The sequence below is a fragment of the Aethina tumida genome, chromosome 2 (genome assembly GCF_024364675.1).
Source record: "Aethina tumida isolate Nest 87 chromosome 2, icAetTumi1.1, whole genome shotgun sequence".
Classification (NCBI taxonomy): domain Eukaryota; kingdom Metazoa; phylum Arthropoda; class Insecta; order Coleoptera; family Nitidulidae; genus Aethina; species Aethina tumida.
The window spans coordinates 26,517,919-26,532,736 of record NC_065436.1 but is presented as its reverse complement, the minus strand read 5'-3'; the positions used below and the strand labels follow the sequence as shown (position 1 = coordinate 26,532,736).

The 14,818-nt window shown below is 33.9% G+C and overlaps 4 protein-coding genes across 9 annotated transcripts; 2 read left to right on the top strand and 2 right to left on the bottom strand.

The window, feature by feature from the left end:
• The first annotated feature begins 72 nt into the window (after positions 1–72).
• Positions 73–2,213, top strand: LOC109600874 (dynein regulatory complex subunit 3). Of its 2 annotated transcripts, none has more exons than XM_020017048.2 (7): positions 73–339; positions 390–673; positions 727–899; positions 951–1,296; positions 1,349–1,756; positions 1,804–1,943; positions 2,000–2,213. In XM_020017048.2, exons 1-7 carry the CDS (start codon positions 180–182, stop codon positions 2,013–2,015), a joined length of 1,527 nt encoding a protein of 508 aa, XP_019872607.1. In that variant the 5' UTR covers positions 73–179; the 3' UTR covers positions 2,016–2,213. The 2 variants fall into 2 exon arrangements, with proteins under 2 accessions (XP_019872607.1, XP_019872606.1); XM_020017047.2 differs by having other exon boundaries at positions 1,995–2,213.
• An 874-nt stretch (positions 2,214–3,087) lies between these two features.
• LOC109600872 (TBC1 domain family member 14) lies at positions 3,088–6,417 on the bottom strand. Its single transcript, XM_049963193.1, has 6 exons — positions 5,465–6,417; positions 5,279–5,410; positions 5,016–5,222; positions 4,279–4,958; positions 3,917–4,225; positions 3,088–3,871 (listed from the first exon to the last, which is right to left on the bottom strand). The coding sequence occupies exons 1-5, from the start codon at positions 6,157–6,159 to the stop codon at positions 4,026–4,028; spliced, it is 1,914 nt and encodes a 637-aa protein (XP_049819150.1). The 5' UTR covers positions 6,160–6,417; the 3' UTR covers positions 3,088–3,871; positions 3,917–4,025.
• A 444-nt stretch (positions 6,418–6,861) lies between these two features.
• LOC109600885 (CCR4-NOT transcription complex subunit 3) lies at positions 6,862–11,739 on the bottom strand. Of its 5 annotated transcripts, XM_020017062.2 has the most exons (13): positions 11,608–11,739; positions 11,271–11,390; positions 10,789–11,021; positions 10,581–10,736; positions 10,343–10,522; positions 9,685–10,020; positions 9,275–9,623; positions 9,069–9,190; positions 8,055–8,210; positions 7,481–7,996; positions 7,301–7,404; positions 7,164–7,237; positions 6,862–7,100 (listed from the first exon to the last, which is right to left on the bottom strand). In XM_020017062.2, the coding sequence occupies exons 2-11, from the start codon at positions 11,293–11,295 to the stop codon at positions 7,306–7,308; spliced, it is 2,172 nt and encodes a 723-aa protein (XP_019872621.1). In that variant the 5' UTR covers positions 11,296–11,390; positions 11,608–11,739; the 3' UTR covers positions 6,862–7,100; positions 7,164–7,237; positions 7,301–7,305. The 5 variants fall into 5 exon arrangements, with proteins under 5 accessions (XP_019872621.1, XP_049819682.1, XP_049819684.1 ...); XM_049963725.1 differs by lacking the exon at positions 11,608–11,739 and having other exon boundaries at positions 11,271–11,490; XM_049963727.1 differs by lacking the exon at positions 11,608–11,739 and having other exon boundaries at positions 9,694–10,020; positions 11,271–11,489.
• An 84-nt stretch (positions 11,740–11,823) lies between these two features.
• Positions 11,824–14,756, top strand: LOC109600884 (tetratricopeptide repeat protein 27). Its single transcript, XM_020017057.2, has 4 exons — positions 11,824–12,504; positions 12,566–12,813; positions 13,057–13,639; positions 13,697–14,756. Exons 1-4 carry the CDS (start codon positions 11,931–11,933, stop codon positions 14,635–14,637), a joined length of 2,346 nt encoding a protein of 781 aa, XP_019872616.2. The 5' UTR covers positions 11,824–11,930; the 3' UTR covers positions 14,638–14,756.
• Positions 14,757–14,818: the final 62 nt, after the last annotated feature.

Below are 14,818 nucleotides of genomic sequence, written 5' to 3'. Positions count from 1 at the left end.
CACATTGTTGTTCATTTGTGTCACTGTTTAAATGACATTAACTAATGTCATAATTTGATTTCAGGGGTTTGGTTAGGGTTTGGTGGGGTTTTCAGGATCCTATTTAACATTTCCAAATCAAACTGTATGACATCCTGGGTGGTTTTTTGTCCGCGGTTTGGGTTTGAAATCAAAATTCAATGGCGGTTCCGTGCGTAATAAATAGACCGAGAGTAATAAATTACAGTATGATTAAAAAGTGCATCAATGACCAATTACCAAAGGGAGTAGCTGGGGAATTGGCAAAACTTAATGAAACGATCGTCGAAGATACCGAACAAATTCGACTTGAGTACTTAAGTATTGATTCATATAAATAATTTCTATTTTATTTCATTTTGTGCCTTTAGATATTCTTCGAATTGACAGTTTATGGATATTGAAGTCACTGAAAGTGTTAAGTTTAAATAACAATTTAATTGAAAAAATTGAAAATTTGGACACCTTGGTCCATCTGGAAGAACTAGATCTATCGTTCAATAAAATTTCCCGTATCGAGAATCTTGATAAGTTGGTGAACTTAGTAAAACTAGGTTTGTACATGAACTTAATAAAAGTGGTTGAAAACCTGGAGAAATTAGTGAATTTACGAATAATCAGTTTGGGAATGAACGAAATTGCTCAAAAGGAGAGCGTAAGACTTTCATCATCAATATCTGTATTCATACACTTAATTTACATTTCCAGATCATCTACTTTCGACAATTTAGAAATCTGACAAGTTTAAATATGGTGGGTAATCCATGCACTAAAGAATCCAATTTTCAGTATTACGTGGCGGCCCTATTACCGAATATATCATATTATCAATATAAAAAATTAACATTAGAAGATGTAACAATTGGAACTGCAATGTTTTCGTATTAAAAACTTCTTTATATCTATGACTTAATTCTTAATGATTTTTTTAGGGAAACATTAAAAAGGTTACAACAGAAAGAAGGTGTAAGACATAGTTTAGAGCTGACGCGCAAAACAAAAGAAGCAGAAAATGATCTTCTTGAGAAGTGCTTTGTCAAATATTTAAATTCTGGAATTCTCTTTGATGAAATGTTTGAAAATGATAATGATGGAATAATATTCCTTGAAATAGAAGATTGCATAGACAATTTTAACTTATACAAGGAAAATTTTTTAAATATTTGTGAACAATTGATAGAAATTGGAAAGAAAAATTATGAAGAGCGTGAACGAGAAACTGAAAAATATAACTCAACTGTAAAAAACAATAAAGCTGAATGTCATAGAAGAGCTAAGGTAACTGTTATTATTATTAATAAGTTAAATATTGATTGAAAATCATATTTAGAATTTGTATGATAAATTTCATGATTTGGAACAACAGAATATCGATAGAGCTCAAAAATATTTCAACGATCACAATCGTTTATCTTTGGAAACAGGTCTCTACATCCATAAATTCTCTAAAGACTGTGATGTGTACTTGTTAGAAAATGATTCTCTAATAAACGTAACGCGAAAGCAACTTATGAAGAACGAAGTCGAATTGTTGGAAAGTATCGAAGAACTCAACACGGGATTTGAACAAATTATAGAAGAAATGGTCAATAAATTTATACAAGAAGCACAATTATTGTTTACCAGTATGAGGGACCTTGCTCAAACTTACAAAGAAGAAGTCAATGATCTGACTAAAAAATATATTTGTACAATGCATACAGTACACTCCTTGTCAGTTTCTCAGAAATTATTCAACGTACGTTTTTAATTTTTTATATTAAAAATTAAAATAAATATTTTTAGTTGTTGCTGGATAAAGACGCTTTACAAGGAGCACTCACCCAATCCTTTGATACACATTTATTGACAATTGATAATAGAGAAGATTTTGTGATGCAGAGTGCACGATCATGGTATACTAATTTTATAAAAGAAATTAAAATGTAAGTTTCAATAATGAATATTTAACATCTTTAAGACCAGGTATTTTTCAGGACAGAAATTTTGAGGAATAGGAGAAAAGTGTTAGAAATACACCATTTCTTTACAACTAAAAAAAACAAGTTTCAAAAATCACTCGTTCAAATATTTGCAAGAGATACAATTACAGATTCTTCAAGTGACAGTGACCTTTTATAAATTTATTTTAATTGAACATAATTTTGGATATTTTAAAAATGTAAGATTCAATAATAAAATATATTAAAAAGAAATACACATTAGTGAGCTTTTTGTATTACATTATGTAAAAGGAAGTTGTTCTTTATAAATTTCACAAACGTTAAATTATCTTTATGATAGTTTTAATCAAAACTGCAAATGGACTTTTCATCAATGCATAATAAACGTCCAGGATGGATGGATGGATTGGTTGTGAATACTGTATTAGAATGAACCTTGTTGGATCATTCTGTGACCAAGTTTCTTTACAAAATATACTTCATCAGTAATCACCACAAACTTTGTCAGTTTCAATATCAGGTCTTTTAATTATTACTGGCTGTCATTAAAATGCTTCTGCACTAAATGTAGTTATTTAATTTTCAGGCTATTCATTTATGATATGTTTTACAGTATATCATTGAATGTCAGTTTAATTTCATCTACATTCTTAGGTCCATCACAGTTGGCAAAGTATTTAAATCATGTGCCTTACTGCATTTTTTATTTTTTGCTGATTCTGAACTCTCATTTTTAATATTATTACATCTTTTGTGCCAAGTTTTAAACCAATAATTTAGATTATTATTATCAAATGTACAATTACCTTCATTGGATTATCTGTGAATTCATCTGGCAGTCTTTGACTTCTTGGTTTACACAATGTTTAAGGAAGCTTGATTGATCATTATTTCCTTTCTAATACAGAAAACATGATGATGTTTTAATTTAATATAAATATTGAATATTTATTTTTTTAATGACCCATTGTTTTACAACTAAAAAAGACGACTTCTCAAAAATCACTTCTTTAAATATTTGAGATAACTTACAGATTCAGCAAGTGACAGTAAACTTGAAATTTATTTATCTTGGATGTAAGTTTAGGTTTGATACATTTTAGAAATGTAAAATTCATTAACAAAATATATTAAAAAGAAATATATATTAATGAGCATTTTATAATACAGTATATAAAAGTAAATCAATTGTTCTATATAAATTTCATATACAGTCTACAATAAAACATCTTAATATATACACAGCCATTTGTATTTAAACACTACCATACTAAGACTAAACTCATTAGAAAATAACTAAACTGTCTCTAACAGTGGCACTTTCTGAGGATTTAAAATAAGAACACTTCAATTAGTCATATTTAACAACAATAAATCAATTAGGCCTTATCACAAATTTGATTAGCAGTAAAAACATTTGATCTTAGTATGGTAAACATTGCATTATAACATGGCTATATTTTCCACATTTTAATATCAGTTCAACTTTATAAAAGCTACATACATTTATAAAATATTAACATTTTTTTAAGTTATGATTTGATATATTACGCAATTATTGAGTCGAATTTAAACGAACTCTTGGCAATTTACGGACGTTTTTTATTCGATTTTACATATTCTGAAAAACACATAAAATTACGCTGAGAAAAATTAATTACCTGAGTAGGTGATTAAAATAATAAAAGCTTATAAAAATAAGATACACTCAATTGCAATTAAGATTGCACAGATATAAAAAAACAAATGGTTTATGAGATATTGCCATTTTACAGTAGTAGTATTTACAGTAGCACTTTGAGAATTACAAATATTTATGGAAGCAAAAAGAAATGTGCATTAATTATGAGATTCAATTTCCTATGATTTAAACCTGCAGTTAATTATGAATAAATCAACCGCACTAAAAATATATATATATATATATATATATATATATATATATATATATATATATATATATATAAATAAAAACTCTTTTTAACACATACAAAATATCACCTAGAACATTCAGATCTGGCATGCAATAATTAACCACATAAATAAACAATAAACACACATGTACTAACTAAACGAATCGCATTTTGATACCCTATATTTGTCTACTATCTGACTAAATGTAAGTTTTCCCATGTGAATGGTGACCATTTGGATACTTTTAAATAACAGATCAGACGACATATCGTCAGGCAAGTGAGTAAGGAACTGAGCTCCATGCAAGAAGTCCATATGCAACAATATTTCTTGGTTCAAGTGGAGGATCCCTGATAAAAATAAAAAGTTTTAGAAATGTTTTGTGTTTTAATAAACCACATACCTAATGCAGTCTTGAATATAAACTCGTATCCGTCTCTTAGAAAAACATCCCACACACGACATGCTATATCTAGAGGCATTGCCTTCGCAAATATCGTGTAGATCCAGTCCAACAGGTACAAATCGGGCGTGAGCCCGGACGACAAGAAGTGCGCATACAATTTAGGCAAATTGTAGTTGAACAGCTCATTGTAAGCGTCGTAGTACGCCTCCATGTGACGCTGATTCAAAGTGAATGCGGCCAGATGAAGCGGTTGATTCAGCAAATTGGCGAAACACACGAACGCCTCGTACGGTTCCATGTTGAGGATCAGGATGGCCGCGATGTAAGACATGCCTTGGACGTAGCCCACGTCAGGTCTGTAGCAAACGTAAGTGGCCAACAACGAATGCAACACGTCGGAGTACGGCCCACCCTCCTGGAAGATGCACAAGTTGGGAAACGTCCGCGATATGTCGAGCTGGATCACGTCCATGCTGCTCTCTTGGTCGTCTTGGGTGAGCGGGTTATGCGAGGGAGGTTCCGGACTGTTGAGACGGTTCTGGGCGCGGGACAAGCAAATGTCGTACAGCTGGCTGCTGATATTCAGTTCGTTTCCAATAGCCAAGCACCAAACGCGGCCGCGCACGCTGGATGGAAGACCCTGCCACCATAGGTCTCTTGTTTTTTTCGCCTTTTTCCTACAAGTCACAATATACTTTTTTGAAGGTGTATATTATATAAAATTTAATGCATACATGGTGTCCCAGTTAGGAAGGACATGGTTGACAAAGTGCTTAGTGGTAGACGCAAGTTGTTCCTCCTGTTGCAACTGTAGCTTCTCTAACTTCTTCTTGGCGACGGAGTTCTGAGTCTCCTTCTTTTTTGCAGCCTGAATCATGGCTTTGTACTCATCTTGATGACGTTTTTCTTCCTCTTGATTTTTGGCAGGTAAATTTGATGGTCTGGTGATGTCAAAAAGAACAGTTAATAAAAAATTTAATTGTTATTATTATTTTACCTTTTAAGCTGTATAAGAGCTGTGGAACTGGCAACACCATGTATAGGTGATATATCATTATTGCTGGATTTACTGAACAACTTCCAAACACTTCCATTTGTTGTCTCCCCATTTCTCCAAGAAAAAACATTCCTACAAAGAGTTTAAAATTAGTACCATAAAAAAACTACTTAAATATATTTTTACCTTGAAAAAAAATTTGAAAAACTGTTCTTCTTATGTGGATAGCTATTTTCATCAAAACTGGAAATAGACCTTTCATCAACATCTAATAAACTTCCAGATGTTGATGGATCACTCAATCCACTGGATGTGGATACTGTGCTGGAGAATGAACCTTGTTGGATCCTTCTGTGTCCAAGTTTCTTAACAAAATCTATTTCATCTGTACCATTATGAGTTTTATTGTCAATTTCAATATCAGGTGTCTTTTCATTATTACTGGCTAAGTCATTGTTATTAGAAGGCTTCTGGACTAAGTGTAGTTGTTTTGTTATCGGACTATATGCTAATGATATGTTTTGCAGAGCCTCATTGAATGTCAGTTTAGTTTTATTTGCATTCTTAGGACTATCACAGTTGGCATATGTTTGAGTATTTAAATCTTGTGCCTTACTGCATTTTGTATTTTCTGATGGGTCTGAACTACTATCATTATTTTTAATTTTATCACATCTTTCGGGCCAAGTTTTAAACCACAATTCATTGCTATTTAACTGGGAATTATCTTGTTCGGGTTTTGGATTGTTGTTATCACTAAAGGTACAATTGTTTTCACTGGTATCATCTGTGAATCCATCTGGCAGACTTTGACTTCGAGATTCTTGGTTTACACATTGTTTAAGGAAGCTTGATTGATAATTATTCCCTTTCTGACCCATTGAAATTCTACGCACTAGGGACAATCATAAATCACGTCTTCAACAGCATATCTGGGATTTAATGACCTTATTAATGAACATAGATAAAACTCATTTTGTAAACTATAATGTGTTGTCGAACGAAATAACGAAAATTGCATGTGATTCACTAACAAACAAATATACACGCACCAGATTCACATTGATTAATCTACAAATTTAATAAACAAACTACTCCTGTCACATATATAATCACAAAACAAAAATTCGCCATTTCGTTTTCAGTGCTGACACGTGCACGGATCGAATTTCCCTGTTAATTTTTGATGCGCACGCACAATAGAAGAAAAAGAGCTGATTCAAAAATTTGATAACTTGAGACGATATGGCATAAAGCGATTTATTTAAATAATCATTTTGCTTGGTAATTAGCTACAACGCACACTTTAATATCTCTAGGTCAGTCAAAAAAGAAACCTTTAGTTTTTAATTAACACATAAATTAATAACAAATTATTTCTTTTTCAGTTAATCTCATAAATAAATACAATATGATAATAGAAAATTAATTGTTACAATTAATATTACGACCTAGAATTATTTTGTTTTTTTATGCAACCATTATTGAAACATAAAAATTGTTGATTAAAACAGTTGATAAAGCAGTTCTTTTGAATTAGTCATACGTATATCAGTATCATATAATAATAAACATCCTTAAAATGTGTTTTAAATTATATTTATTCAATAAACAAATAAATCACTAATGTACAGTAAATATTTTCTTACTAATTCTAGATTTAATCTTAAAATTATTAATATTTAAATGTAGTTTTGTTCAGACTTCTTTAATTCAGTAATCCTGAGAAATGCAGTAAATCAAAATTCCAACAGTTTTTGGGCTTATTCAATAATCATAACGAAAAACAATACGATGAAATAAACATTTATTTAAAAGTTCTCTGTAAAAAAAATTCTTTATTATTATTATTACCATTAAATATTTACAAATATGTTATACATACCTGATGAATTGTTCTGATGATAGTTCACATTTTTTTTGTTTCCTAATTTCTTTATGGATTGGGAATTTAGGAGTCTAAAACAGAAAGGAAACGGGAACAGGTAATATGTCTAATAAAACTCTAAGTAATATAAATACTTTAATCAATTAAGGTCTCTATCCTCTAAATATTTATATTCAAAAGTAAAACCTTCTTTTTTCCTCTGACCCCACTTTTCATAATCAAAATAAATGTAAGTTCCCTGAAAAAAAAAAAAAAACACAAGTGTCAATTCTCAACTATTATAATCAATACACGTACGCAAAGAATCAACTAACCTGCTCATACTCTTCATTGATGATCTTCGGCTCCTCGTGTCGTTGGAACCACATCATGTACTTCGTGTGAAAACGCCAACTCTGCTTCTTGAGCGCCTTGGCAGCCAGATACTGCGCTTTCGTGCCCTCCATGTAGTAGAACACGAAGAACAGCGTTTCGGTGGCAAGCCTCTGGTAAAACTCGAGGGTATCAGAATGGGCCAGCGGCGATTGCACATAGTACGCGGGCGTATTGTACGGATTACGTGGCAGATACGTCCGTATCCGTTCCGAATCCGACGGATGAGGCATGTGGTAAAAGGCGGCTTCCATAAGTTGGAACTGAGTCTGATGCTCCTTTTGCAGTGGCACAGCGCCAAGGGGCGCCACTCCTAGCAGCGGCGGTATGTGCGCGTCCGATTTGCCCTGGTTCTGGGCCTTGTTGTTTGGCTCTAGGATGACTTGATTGTTGTCGAGGCCTGCACGGTCTATCACCTGTTGAGCCATGGACTTCAGGGATGTCATGCCTTCGGATATCTGAAAGCGGGACAGTTTTAGTGATGCGATTCGACGATCGACCGGCTTTTTTCAGTACCTTTTCGCCAACGTTTCCGTTCGTTATTGGTTGGCTCGTTTCGACGTTCAATGGCGACGTTTCATTGCTGTTGTTCAAGTCTGGACTTAGACAGTTGTTTTGTACGTGGGATTCGGTGAACGATTTTTGTAACGAGTTTGTCGAATTTTGCGTCGGCTGAAAAATACAAATTACGGTCACACTGACTCAAAGATTTATCCATGTTTACATTATTAAAAACACAAAATTAAGATAATGAGTTTTTACAAGACCACAAAGAAATATGTTTATTATTTAATAATTCCTTCATATTAAATATCCACTCCAATATAAATAAAACAGATAACACCTAATAAAATAAAATATAAATAAAACTGAATATAAATAAATATTTTGATGTAATCTTCACCTGAGCCAAGTGTTTATTAAATATATTATTTAATAATACCTATTACCAAAAATTACAATAAAGTTTTACAAAACCGTTCATAAAAAACTCACCCTGATAATATCTTAACAAAAAAAAAAATGGTTAGAAATAAATATTTTGATGAGGTTTTCAATTGAAACTAGTATCTAGTTTAATAATTTTGCTTATATTAAATATCTATTAAAACTCAAACTGATAAAATCTTAATAAATATAAACCTAATTATGTACAAATATTTGAATATGGTCTTCACCTGAAACCAGTGTTCAATAATCACATGAACTCAACAGCACAGGTTGATGCACAGAGTGGAAATGAGCGACGGTTGTTTTTGCATTGGTCATAAAACAATAGGCGATAACGCCGGTAATGGTAGTTAAAAAACGACTTGATTTATCGAGAGTTTATAAGGAAACTAACACGTTTAATTTTGTAAAGAAATCCAAAGTGAAGACTGAAACTACATCTTACTTACAATAACCCAAAATTACAATGAAAATTTTAAGGTATATATAAAATAAATTATAAAACTATGTACCTAAATGTTGAAAAATACATTACACAAATTACTGATAATAACCACAATTTAAAATATTTTGACTTACTTGTGTCGATGCGACCGAAGATGAATTCATGTGGATTGACGAATTGATGGGATTTGTTGTGTTTTGAACTGGAACTTGACTAAGATTGGTTATCACAGATGTCGGATTGGTTTCACCACTTGCTGCAAAGACAAACAATGCTACTTCTCTTTCTTCAAGACACAATCACTATTAAAATATAACGATAACAACAAGAATAAACCTACCAATTCCCCACTTACTTGAATTGTTCTTAGACGTTACCGTGGTGGCCGCAACTGCAGCAAAATTGCCACCCAGCATCTGAGCGGCTGGCGAAGGTTCGCGGCCGGGTTGCGCCGGCGTCGAATTGGTGGTTGGAGCCGGTGTCTGTGGCTGTTGCTGGACGGGAGCCGCCTGCGTCGGTTTGCTGGGCGTACTACTGGCCAGTGCCGGTTGTTGTGGCGGTATCGTCTGCTGCTGTTGCTGCTGTTTACTGCCTGGCGTCGAAGACGTGCTGTTGCAGCTGTAGTTGAGTACGGAGCCGCTGCTGTTGTTCAGAGAGGACGTCGCTCGCACTGGTGTCGGTTTTATCGGCTAGAATAACCAGACAGCCGATTACGAAAGTGTTACGGATTATAGTGATGGACGGCCGTACAGAACTTACTTTGGGCTGGTCCTTGCAGACAACTCGTTTCTCTGCCTCGTTCGAGCTGTCGCTGGAATGGTTGTAGTTCTGGTTATTGGTTGTGGCGTTGGCCGAGGCCGAATTGGCCAGTGGTGACGAGGAGATCGGCGACGATCCGGATATGATGGAGGTGGGTGTACCGCCGGTGTCGTTACTGTCCGTCGTCGCAGACGACGGCAGACCAACACCGCTTAATTCAACATCATCAAGGCCGATTATGTCGTCGTAAATGAACTCGCTATCTTCGAAATCGGGCTCTTGTGACGACTCGATGTAGTACTCCACATTGTCCTTTATCCTACGAATCTGTAAACGTGAAAACAATTAATACATGCATCTACAACCATAAGATAAACTGGGCAATCTTATTAGTTTTAAGTGGAACAAGGTGTTTGACTATTAGCATTTTAATAAAATTAAATTTAGTTAAATATGAACACTTGATAAATTATTATTCCTGTTTGTATGAATGAACAAGATAAGAAAACTTTACTGAAACTGCACTTAGTTACTGGTTTAAAAGAGAAAAATAAAAGACATAATAACAATTATATGAAAAACAGATATATTTATTTAAAACTTTGTAATCAATTGTACCAACATAAAAATTAATAAAAGTTTGACATACCTGCTGAACCTCCACAGACATGTTATCAAGCATTCTTAATAATGTTTCCAATTTTCGAATGTGAAATCTATGCCTCTCTAGCCTGGATTTGAGTTCATCCATTCTTTCCTGTTTGTCTTTATCAAGTTTTTTCTTTTTGTTTGCTAGAAGAGATTCAATTTCACTCTCAAAGGAATCAGTCTGCAATCAAATTGGATTTTAGCAAGACTAAATTACAGGCATAAACAAGGTTACTTACCTGTAAATTTAAGAGATCAATAGATGAAACTAACCAATGTTGGATTTCTTCACGTTCTTTTTGGGCAGGGTCCAGTTTTTGAGCTGCCCCCAAACCCTCCTTAGAATATGCCTTGGTTTTAGTTTCTCTTTCCACAACCTTAAACCTTTCCATTTGCTGGAAACAAAAAAAGTTTCAAAACAGTTCTAATTTGTATTTTGCAACTTACTGTTTCTATTAGCTTTCTGTTGTCCATCAAAGTACTTTTGTCCTTGATTTCACCAGAGGCAATCCAACTTTTAATTTGATCCCGGAGTCTTTGTAGTTTCTTAATTTCTTTCTTGAGGTCTGCCTCATATTTCTCCTTTTGATTGCTGTTAGTTGCATTGTGTACCTTTTGCCAAATATCCTCAAAAGTCTCAACACCCTCAGTTACTTTTTTTAAACACCGATCTATTTCACCTGTAAGAATTTAATGTGTCATTACATAACAGGTTATTTAATGCTGAAAATCATGGTGTAAGCTTTACATAAAACATATTGTAGAGGCTTTGTGTCAAAAATAGGTTAATATACAGTAATAAAATTTATGACTTAACACACAAATTGTGAAGTGCAAATTGGAAACAGCAATAACTAGAAGAACAGAAATTGATTTCGTATTTTGGGTTTGGTGAAACGCACTTGTTTGTTGACAGAAAAATTACTTGCCTTGTAGTTTTCTAGTAGCCGCCATGTCGAAATCATTCAGTTCATATTAAGATTTTTCACCTATCCAATCTTAAATCTGTCTTGACAATGTCCATGCAGTAATAAATTATATTACCAATGCTACAATAACAGAGCAAGCTATAGAATAATACAGTTAAATCTATAATCTGGAATAAAACATAAATAATCTGTCGACTGTCACGCTATACATCAAGATTTCAGTGCCACCAACGCAGCAGTCGTAGATTTCCCAAATCGCTACTCAATATTTAATTATAAACATATTTACATTAAAACGAATAAATAAACATTTCTCGGCTGGTCCCATTAAACTTACTTTACTATCTAGTTGGCATTTACTGTGTAAATTTTCCTACTTCAACTCCACCAATCCAATTGCCGAAATGAAATGGAGTAATCTGGGTTGCCGCCGATATTATAAAATCTTTGCTTAACAGCCCTATAAAAAAAAGCCACACAAAATAATACCAAATTATTGAAAATGAGCAACAAAAATTTAAACCGTTGCCGCAGATATAAACGGTTCCGTTATTCCGGAAGCAACAAACTTCTGTCAAACATGTCATATCGTTCTTTTTGTTTTTGAGGTTATGTTCTGTTAACATGTGATACGCGCTGTTTTTTTAACAAATCGTTAGAATGGCAGATTTAACACTATCGTTGCAAGAGAATTTTTTGATAATAGACCACCTGTTCGCCAACATAACCAGCAGCAATGATCCCGAGTGCATTGCCGATTCATGGATTTCGAATGAGATCATCAAAAACAGGGACTACTGGAAGATGTTTATGGAGGCCACATTTGATGGAGAACAGTTACTAGTCAAATTTAATTCACTGGCCGAGGAGGAAAAGCAGAACCACTTTAAGTTTGGCATTGCCTGTTTTATTATGTTTGTGCAAAGCAATTTTACAGGCCCTGATTTGGACAAAGATCTAACTGACTTTCTAGATGAAGACATGTTTAAACGAATTGATTTCGCGAGACTTTTATCAGTGAACAATGAAGAAGTTAGTGTAAATACAAGACACCCAGTGTTGTTTGTTGTTGCTAAATGTATATTTGCTTGTTGTATTGTTAATAATGTTGTCAATTATTGGTGGTTGATTCGTTCTTTGATTATACACCAACACATATTAGATGATTTAAGTCCAACTCTTCTAGCTACTGCTGATAATTTGTACAAAATAATAGGCAAAATGGTCCTACCTGGTAAGACTATTGAATCAGACAATTGAATTCTTAAAAAATATTAATTTTCATTTTATTTTAGAAAACATAAGAGCAGCTATTGACATTGAACTAAGTCAACTTTATCTCATCTGCAGACACATTTCAAAAGCCAAGGAGTACATATTGTCAGCCAGTAGAATATTAGGAATAAATTACAATCTAGTGGGGAGATTGGGGAGAAGAACAAGGTATCAGGAACATGAAATTGCTCAGCTTTCACTTGAAGTTCAAGTTAATGAGAACAAACAGGCTGAGAAGTCACAACAACTTGAACCCAGTGACACAGAGGTAAAAAATAAAATATTTGTTTAAATAATTTCTGTTCATTCAATTTGTAAGTAATCATAATAGAAATATATAAAATAACATTTAAATTGTTGATTGGGTTCTAATTTGATTGAATTGAATTGTTTTATACACAATCTAAATTAAGAATGTATGCAATCTTTGTACAAATTCACTAATATTAAAAATAATATATTGCTATTTTAAGATTTGTAAATTAAAAGGTTTATATTCTTTTCTATTTAGGTACCCACGGATGTACCTCTTGATGACGACGTCCGCCTGAACACAATCGAATTTACAGAGAATATCGGTTCGAAAATAGCTTTGAGCAATATCGAACAAAAATTGTTTTTAACCATTGTTTACGACATGTTTATTTCGAAGCCTCCTGACGAACTGCAGGCTGAAGAAATTCAGCCATTCGTCGATATGATCTTGAGCCAAAAGAACACCTACACCGTTCGGGCAGTAGCGCTTCTATACCGTTGCAAACTAGAGGCCAAAAACAGACGTACCATTGAAAGGTGTCTGCTACAAACTGAGGAGGTGATTAACAGTTTCAAAAAAGAAAGCCCCCCCTATTTGTACAGGGTTCCAGATGTGTTTGGAGCCGGCCTCATACCCATATGGAAAGTGGAGAGTCAATATGCTGATTTGCTATTAAACATTGGTTTGGTTAAAAACAGTTTGGACATATACTTGAAACTGAAACTGTGGGAGGAAGTTATAGTTTGTTACACAATTCTGCAATTGAAGCACAAAGCGGCGGAAATAATTAAAGAGCAACTAGATGCAAATCCCACAGTCAAACTCTGGTGTTTATTAGGTACAAATTTTAAAATATTCAACAAGAAATTTTAATTATGCAACTTAAATGTTACAGGTGACGCTACGGACGATCCAAACTGTTACGAAACGGCGTGGGAGATGTCGAAGAAAAGGAGTTACAGGGCGCAAAGGCACTGGGGTCAGTATTTGTTTGAAAGGAAGAAATATGAAGAGTGCATTCCACATTTCGAAAAGTCGGTCAGTATAAACCCCTTGCAACCAAACATTTGGTTTAGATTGGGTTTTGCTGCTTTGCAAACGGAAAACTGGCAAACTTCTGCGACCGCCTTTAGGAGGTACACCACACTCGAACCGGAAGGTTTTGAGGCGTGGAACAATCTGGCGCAAGCTTACATCAAGCTAGGGAACAAGAGGAGTGCCCATCAGGCGATATTGGAGGCTTTAAAATGTAATTTTGAGAACTGGAAAGTGTGGGAGAACCTATTAGTTGTAAGTTGTGACATTTCGAACTTTACAGACGTGATACGGGCTTATCACAAACTTTTAGACCTGAAGGGAAAGTATTTGAACGTGGAAGTTTTAAGTGTGCTGGTTTTCGGAGTTCTTAACGAAATGTTGGACGTTGAGGGGAAATCTTCCACGCAATATCTTAAAAAAACGCGAGAATTGTTGGGAAGAATTACATCAGTACATACTGGTGAAGGATATGTTTGGGAACTGTATGCTTTTTTGGCACCCACTCTCATACTGAGGGTACAAAGATTGCAAAAAGCTTACAGATCCTATACCCAAACAGGATGGGACAAAAATGTCACATTGTGTCAAAAGGTATTGCAAGTATGTGTAAAACTGTCTGAAGCTGTTTTGGAAGATGAGATGAGTCCCAAGGAGCCTACACTTAATTCAGTTAGGCTAAACATCAGTTCTGCCATCGCCGCCGTTAAAAAGCAGGACTGGGATGATACCAAAGATTTAGTGAAGGAAGTTACTGAACACTTGGAAAAGATTATCACAAAAATTAAGAGTGCTTTATAATTTTTAAAAAAAAAATTGTAATTGATCCTATTCTGACATATATTTATTGTAAAAATTTATAACTGGTGCTGATTATGATAGGCAAATCAATAAATATTACACTTTTAGTTTTTACTAAACTTTCGTTTTATTTTGTATTAAAATTGGTTTACAATAACAAACCAAATACATATTAATTGTT

What these genes read in the sequence shown, in the direction of transcription:
- LOC109600884 (XM_020017057.2), top strand. Translation starts at nt 11,931, where the DNA reads ATGGCAGATTTAACACTATCGTTGCAAGAGAATTTTTTGATAATAGAC. An exon ending in AGGCAAAATGGTCCTACCTG is followed by an intron (nt 12,505 to 12,565) that starts GTAAGACTATTG and finishes ATTTTATTTTAG; the next exon opens with AAAACATAAGAGCAGCTATT. An exon ending in TTGAACCCAGTGACACAGAG is followed by an intron (nt 12,814 to 13,056) that starts GTAAAAAATAAA and finishes TTTTCTATTTAG; the next exon opens with GTACCCACGGATGTACCTCT.
- LOC109600874 (XM_020017047.2), top strand. Translation starts at nt 180, where the DNA reads ATGGCGGTTCCGTGCGTAATAAATAGACCGAGAGTAATAAATTACAGT. An exon ending in AATTCGACTTGAGTACTTAA is followed by an intron (nt 340 to 389) that starts GTATTGATTCAT and finishes TTGTGCCTTTAG; the next exon opens with ATATTCTTCGAATTGACAGT. An exon ending in TTTATAAAAGAAATTAAAAT is followed by an intron (nt 1,944 to 1,994) that starts GTAAGTTTCAAT and finishes GGTATTTTTCAG; the next exon opens with GACAGAAATTTTGAGGAATA.
- LOC109600885 (XM_020017062.2), bottom strand. Translation starts at nt 11,295, where the DNA reads ATGGCGGCTACTAGAAAACTACAAG. An exon ending in ACAGAAAGCTAATAGAAACA is followed by an intron (nt 10,737 to 10,788) that starts GTAAGTTGCAAA and finishes TTTTGTTTCCAG; the next exon opens with CAAATGGAAAGGTTTAAGGT. An exon ending in TTCAAGTAAGTGGGGAATTG is followed by an intron (nt 9,191 to 9,274) that starts GTAGGTTTATTC and finishes TTGTCTTTGCAG; the next exon opens with CAAGTGGTGAAACCAATCCG.
- LOC109600872 (XM_049963193.1), bottom strand. Translation starts at nt 6,159, where the DNA reads ATGGGTCAGAAAGGGAATAATTATCAATCAAGCTTCCTTAAACAATGT. An exon ending in TTTTCAAATTTTTTTTCAAG is followed by an intron (nt 5,411 to 5,464) that starts GTAAAAATATAT and finishes AACTCTTTGTAG; the next exon opens with GAATGTTTTTTCTTGGAGAA. An exon ending in TATATTCAAGACTGCATTAG is followed by an intron (nt 4,226 to 4,278) that starts GTATGTGGTTTA and finishes TATTTTTATCAG; the next exon opens with GGATCCTCCACTTGAACCAA.